The sequence below is a fragment of the Nestor notabilis genome, unplaced genomic scaffold (assembly GCF_000696875.1).
Source record: "Nestor notabilis isolate BGI_N333 unplaced genomic scaffold, ASM69687v1 scaffold23941, whole genome shotgun sequence".
In the NCBI taxonomy this organism is placed as follows: domain Eukaryota; kingdom Metazoa; phylum Chordata; class Aves; order Psittaciformes; family Psittacidae; genus Nestor; species Nestor notabilis.
The window spans coordinates 841-7,742 of NW_009916361.1; the positions used below are offsets into that span (position 1 = coordinate 841).

General features: G+C 58.5%; 1 protein-coding gene across 1 annotated transcript; it reads right to left on the minus strand.

Moving 5' to 3' along the window:
• Positions 1-2,715: 2,715 nt before the first annotated feature.
• On the minus strand, positions 2,716-5,673 carry LOC104400454 (clathrin light chain B-like; the record flags this gene model as incomplete). Its single annotated transcript, XM_010024546.1, has 6 exons — positions 2,716-2,887; positions 3,376-3,429; positions 3,826-3,937; positions 4,066-4,226; positions 4,370-4,497; positions 5,614-5,673. Coding segments are annotated over 6 exons (687 nt in total), but the record flags the coding sequence as incomplete, so codon positions are not given.
• Positions 5,674-6,902: the final 1,229 nt, after the last annotated feature.

Here is a 6,902-nt window from a genome sequence, read left to right on the forward strand (position 1 = left end):
AAACAAGTTGGGAACTTGCATCTCCAAAACTTGCTGCATTCCCCGAGACCCGCTGTTGCTTTTGCTGGGGAGTTGGTTCCTGCACAGCTCAGTGCTTCATGTGAGCTGGAGCTGGCAGCTGAGCAAGAGCCTTGTTCCTGGAGGGAGCTGCACTCCCTGCATCGTGACAGACATCATTTGGATCATACCAGGGGGTTTGGTGAGCAACAAGACTTTGCTTTCCCGTATCAGGGCTGCAGGGCTGGGAGGACACGGAGCCATTGGCTCTGTTTGCTGTGTGGCTGTGGCAGCTTATACCTGCAGGGGAAAGGGGCACAGACACCACTAACGTGCTGCAGCGCCTCCTCGTGTTGAGCTGCCTGGGGCGTTTCCAGGCAGTGCGTGTCTGCCCCAGCCTTCCCTGTCCTGTGGTGCCTTCACAGCTTGTGGAGCCCACTGTGCCTTCATGAGCTTCTCTGGAGGAGAACCCCACCTCTAGGTGAAGGGGAACCCGCTTCTGCCCACAAACAAGCAAGGACAGAGGGAAGGCTCTTGCCCACCAGAGCTGACCTTTGAGGTGCGAGGTTGGGTGAGTGAGCTTATTACCTGGTGAGCCCCACGAGGGAGCCCTGGGCTTTGCCTGCTCAGCATGTCTTCCCCAGAACAAGCTGCTTTTGGCTGGCTCTCTGGCACTTCCAGCCTGGCCAGCTTGGGGCAGAGCTGTGGGAGGCAGTGCGGGGGCAGATCTGTGAGCACAATCCCTTGGCAACCTGTGTAAGGGTGGCTGCCCCTGCTTCTGCCCCAGCCCAGCACAAACCATCTGGCCATCTTCCCCCCACTCCTGTTTCTTCCTGTAGGATGTGGTTTTCCTCCCGCCCTGTCCTTCCCATAGGAGGCTTCTGTGGGGCTGTGTGTTCTCCTAAGCACGCACCTGTGTGTCCCTGAAGCAGAAAGACCACAGTGCCCTGTAGGACTGGAGATGTGGGTTTATTGTAACAGGTAATTTGAACAGTCACAGATACCAAAGCCAGGGGGATGTAGAAGAGCTGTGGGCACGGCTCCCCGGAAGCTGGCTGCCCTGCCTGACACAGGGGCATGGCTGCCCGGGGGGCTTGGTGGGACAGAGCACAGGGCAGGGGGGGGACTGCTTCACTTCCTGCTGCTCTGCAGTGAGAGGCAGAAGCAGACAGCCAAGCCCCAGATACCCTGTACCAGTGTCCATCCTGCACCACAGCAGAGCTGCCTATGTGTGCTGGAGTGCAGTGGGACAGAGTAGGTGCAATCAGCCCTATGGACAAGGGGGACAATCCCAGCACACAGTGACTCCTCACAGACCCATTCCCCTTCCCAGCTCACTGCTGAGCCTGTGCCCCTGAGCCAGGGGTGCTTGGTCACCCCTGAAGAGGTGACCTTCCTGACTCCATAGCTGCAGGATGGGAGAGCTTTGTGTACTTGCTGTTTGGCTGACAGGGCTCTGCAGTGATGCTCAAGCACATGTTTTGTGGGCTCTGCTCCACGTCACAGGCCTGTCCCTCTCCTGCTAGCCGGGAGTTTTGCAGGTTTCCAGAGCTGGCCTCCAAGCTGGAGGGGCTGGTGCTGGCCCTGCCAAGCAGAGGAGAGAAACTGGGTGTTCGGGCTAGAAAGTGTATCTTGTGGGGTGGGGAGTGGGACTGAGGCATCTCCCCATGCTGCCTTAGGTGTGTAAATCCAGCAGGGGCCAAAGAGAAGCCACAGAGCTGCTGCAGACAGATGTGCAGGTTGTTTTCCGGGGACAATATAAGCCCCAGCACCAGAACTCTGCCCAATCCTGCTCTGGGCCCCTGGGTTAGGGAAGTGGGGGCTCAACCTTCCTACTTCCTTCCCTACAACCACACAACCTCCATTTCCCATCCTAGTAGCAGGGGAAGGAGCAGATCCAAGGGTCCCAAAGCCTGGCACCCACATTCCCAACTGCTGGTGGCTTTGCTGGAGGGACAGAAAACATCCCACACACTCACCCCATGGCCCCGTCTCAGTGCCCTGCACCACCTCAACCTGGCATCAGCAACCCCACAGGATGGATGGGACACTAGACACTGCAACCGCTGCTTGGAGCCCCACCAGCTTTTTGGGATGCACAGCTGGGCTGGGAGGGTTCTGCTCTGCTAGGGGCAGTCCTGGCCCAGCCTAGGTGCCTGCACTCACATTCCTCAGCTCAGCAGCATCACGCTGCAGCCATGCTCCTACTGGACTTAGTGCAGAGCTAAGTAAGGGCTGTTCTTCCACCCTCCCACACCAGCTCTGCTCTAACCCCGCCCCGGGAAAGGCAGGTGACAACCCTGGATCCCACTGGGATCAGTGCCTGGGTCCCAGGGTCAGATATAGGGCTGCCATGCCTGGAGCTGCTCCAGGTGGGTTTATTCCCAGAGCAGGGGTGAGGAGGGGAACACAGGGCGGGTGTTCCCCCTCTCACTCAGCCAGGCCTCTGGGCACAACCTCAGCCCAGGCTGGGGGCTCCCCCGCTGTAACTCAGCTCTGCCACCCAGTGTCGCTTCCCGGGGAAATGCCACAGTGTAATAAATAGGTGTAAAAAGAGACCGATGCACCTTTTAAGCAAAGGAAAACCATGGGGAGAGTTACAACCAGTGACTCGAGCACAGCAGAGGCGCACAGCAGGGAGCAGGCAGGATAAGGCCCCTCTCTGGGCTCGGTAAGCCCAGCCCTGCCTGGCTGCGCTTCAGCTGTGCCAGGCAGCAGCTAACGGGACAGGGGTGTCTGTTTGAGGGAGATGAGCACCGAGCGCATCCGCGAGACATCCTTGCTCTGCTTGCTGCTCTTGGGATTGAAATCACAGAGCTGGGCCACCTTCTCCCACTCAGAGCCAGGGGTTTCCTCCTTGGACTCCTTCAGGAATGCTTCCTCCGATGCCCTGCAGAGATGTGGAGGGTTGTTACTGGCAGAACCCTTTCAAAGGAGACCCTCCCCTCTGCCTGGGAACCCCTCACGTCCCTGCTTCCTGTCCCCTTGCTCCAGCTGATGAGCTCAGCATCTTCTGGGATCCAGAGACACATGACGCTCAAGGCTGCTGTTGGCTGCGCTCACCCAAGACATCATTCATCCAGGGGCACTGGAGTGTCTGCCTGCTCCCAAGACTTCTCCACTCCCAGAGCCATCCCCCACGACACACAAGACCCCAGAATTTGCCTCTTCAACAGCCCCCACAGAGGCATTTCCAGGAACTCCACTTGCCTCCTAAGACTCCATCATTTGGAGACACGGAGACATTCAGCTGCACTGTCCTCCCTCTGGGACCTCACCATGGCTCACTACCTCCCAGCATCCCCCCTTCCCTTGGCTGGGCAGCCCCAGGACCCCCAGACCCCGCGGGGCAGGATATGGTCCGTAAGAGGCACATACACATAACCGATCACATCGGCGTCCGGCTGCTGGTAAAAGGCTTTGTCAGCGATCCTATAGCCCCCGAGGCAGAGACAGAGAGAGAGCGCAGAGCAGACAGGCAGGCAGAGGGTTAGAGAGAGAGAAACACACAGGGGGTTAATGTCCTCCCACAGAGTGTGACCCACTCACCACAGCTCACACAGCACCAGGACAACCTGCATACACACTGCCCCAACCCTGCCCCGGGGCGAGGCCCACACAGGGGGGCAGGAGGCACTGAGATCCCAGCGTGGTCCCAGTCAGAGCAGCTCTGCACAGCCTCTGGAGCCACTCAAAGCCCCTTGCTTGGCAAAGCTCCATCCCTGCAGGGTTGGGCTCCACTGTGTGGAAGGAGGCCCCCAGACATCCCAGATCTGGCTGCACAGCAGCTCCCATTGCAGCCCTTGTGGCCATGCTGAGCCAACATACCTGTTGTTTGCTCGGTTCTTCTCCATCTGCTCATTCTGACGCAGGTTCCACTCCTCCAGGTCCTTCTTGGCCTTCGCTTGGCAAAGCTCCATCCCTGCAGGGTTGGGCTCCACTGTGTGGAAGGAGGCCCCCAGACATCCCAGATCTGGCTGCACAGCAGCTCCCATTGCAGCCCTTGTGGCCATGCTGAGCCAACATACCTGTTGTTTGCTCGGTTCTTCTCCATCTGCTCATTCTGACGCAGGTTCCACTCCTCCAGGTCCTTCTTGGCCTTCTCACGGACAGACCCCATCAGCCAGATTGTCACCCACTGGTTCTGCTGGGCAGCCCCCAGCAGGCAAGACAGCTGCAGCTCCCCAGCCTTGTCCCCCATCCCCGCTATTATTGTCTGAAAGGCATCACTGCCCCAAGGACAGCAGATCTCCGGCAGGGGCACCCACACAGTGGGGGCCATAAGACACCTCTCTGGGATGCAGTTGCGTCCCCCCTCCAGGTGAGGGCTGCCATGTGCCCCGACTGCCATGAGCATGGCCACACATGGCCTCAGGTCTCACCCAGCTCCTCCAGGCGCTTCTTCTGCTCCTCCCTCCACTTGCGGATGCTCTCAGGTTCCTGGGTCAGCCGATCAGCCTTGGCTATGGCTGCGTAGGCATCAGTGGGGCCATTGGACTCCTGCAGGACATGAGCACCTCACCATCAGCACTAGCTCTTTCCACAGCCCCAAAGGGGCACTCAGACAAGCCAAGACAGGAGGTGGGGAGAGTGACAACCTCAGACATCTGGGACTGTCCCCAAGGCACTCAAGCTGTCGCCCCTGCTCCCAGGCCCTGCCACAGAGAGACACTTCCCAGTCTTTCCCTCCCTGACTTGCTCCTCTTGCATCCTCTGGGCAGCCACCAGCTTTGTGACATGCTTCTACCAGCACCAAGCTCCCCTGACCCTGACTTGGTCTGAGGCAGCCCCAGGACTGAGCGTTGTTACAGGCATGGCCACAGCAGACAGGGAGATGCCAATGCCTGGACACCATCCCGCAGGGAAGAGCCTCCCTCGCTCCTCTGAGCCCAGCTCCCTCCAGGCCCAGCACCGTGCTGGCTCAGCACCTCTCCTAACACCTTGTGCTGGCTGGGATTCCCAGCCTGACACCGAGCTCAGCCATGGGATTACAGCTTTCATCCAAGATCCCCAATCTAATTAAGCCTGCCCCATGTCTGATGTGATTATCATCCCCTAATCTAGGCACGGGCAATGCACATGCCACGCTGCTGGGCACCAAGTAGGGTGAAGAGTTTGTCAGGTGCTGGCACAGCTTCTCCTGCAGCCAGCAGAGCTGGGCTTGCAGCTCCCAGAGGGAGCTGAAACCCCAGTGAGTGGCCCCCACTAAACATCCTTGGCCACGGGGCAAGTGGGTTTAATGGGAGATGCTGCTGAGTCAACAAAGCAAGTGTCCCATGGCAGCCCTGTCCTGGATCTGGCCTCTCCAAGAGATGCTTCTGGCTGCCCTGGAGGCCTCCAGGAGCTATCCAGGCTGGAGAGATGGGGCACTCCTCAATGGCACAGGCCATCTGCAAACAGATTTGGGGCAGGTCATGGCAGATGGAACCAATCTTCTCTTCAAAGAGGGGTGAGAATGGAGCAGCCAGGACTCCCCCATGAGACACAGACCCTTCCAGAGCAGTTCTGCATCTGGATAGCAAACTCCAGTCAATCCTGGGAGCAGAGCTGCAGAATGTTCGCCCCATACCCACCCAATCCCCCTTGGCACCACTGGGCAAGAGGCTGAGCTCTCACCTGGAAGACATCTCCATTGACAGTGGTTCCTCCATTCTGGAAACCAGCTAGGGAAAAGGGAAGAGAGAAAGACAATTACAACTACGGCAGCTGTAGGGGATCCCAGGTGACCCCAGCTGAAGCAAATCAGTTCCTGGGAGTTTGTCTGTGCCATTCCCAGCCCAGCACACCCATCCGCAACAGTGCCATGGTCTTCTGTCCCTGGTCGGATTCAGCCAGTAAGCACCTCTCTATCTTCCAGACAAGCCTCTCTGGATATTTATGTCTTTACAGTGTTTTCACTGGTGTTTTATCTTATCTAAAGATTAGAGAAACTGTTCCAGGCACAAGGCTGGACACAGGCAGGTGCTTTGTCTGTAGAAAGACCACCTCAACAACCCCAAGCTGCAAGCAGCCAGACAGAGGCTGCCAGTGGATGGCTTCAGAAGCTGTCAGCCAAGTGCCCAGCAGTGCAGGGCTGTGAAGGGATGGCAGCCCTGCCAGGCACAGAGCCCACAGAGACACTGCAGCATGGTCCCCCAGCAGAGGAGGGCACGTGTGCATGCTGAAGCCCTTGAGAGCTCACTTTGGGTTCTGCCCTTGGGATGAGCTGCAAGGTTAGAGCTGGGAATGAGGCACCTCTGACACCCACAGCTGGGGTACACCCCCAGAGGCCCCCAGCTCCAGAGAACACCGAGAGCAGGCACAGGCAGCCACACGCAGCTCACACAAGCACCGTCCCAGCGGTGTTCACCCCCACGGTGCAGCTCTGGCTACACCCAGCTCCAGCCTGTCTGACTGCATTTATCACCGCGGCTGTCAACAGCTCTCCAGGTCCGGATCTGCCCCCACAGCCCTGTCTGCAGAGAGGTGAAACACAGCACAAGGAGGCCCTGTGGGCCTTGGTAAGGGGAAGGAGCCAAGTGTACTGTGGCAGCAGCGTCCCTGCAAACTGGAGGCAAGAGATCAGGATTAGTACCTCTTCCTGCAGGGCCTGGGACCACGATGTTCCCAGTGAAAATGCCTTCTATTCTGTGCCCCAAAGGGATCTCCTGTCTGTGGGGACAGTGCCAGGGTTGTCATTGCTCCTCAGCTTCACCCAGATGCCTCTCACATTGCCTTAGCGGGGGCTACTGAGACACAGAGATGGGGGTCCATCTAACACAAGCAACCCAGCCTGAACATATGGGGGAGAAATCACCCCGCAGCCTTCAGGTCCCAGCTCAGGAGTCACCCTACATCCTCAATTTTGAGACGGAACCCCGACATCAAGCACAGGCCCCAGTCAGCCCTTGCTGGGATGCGGGCCT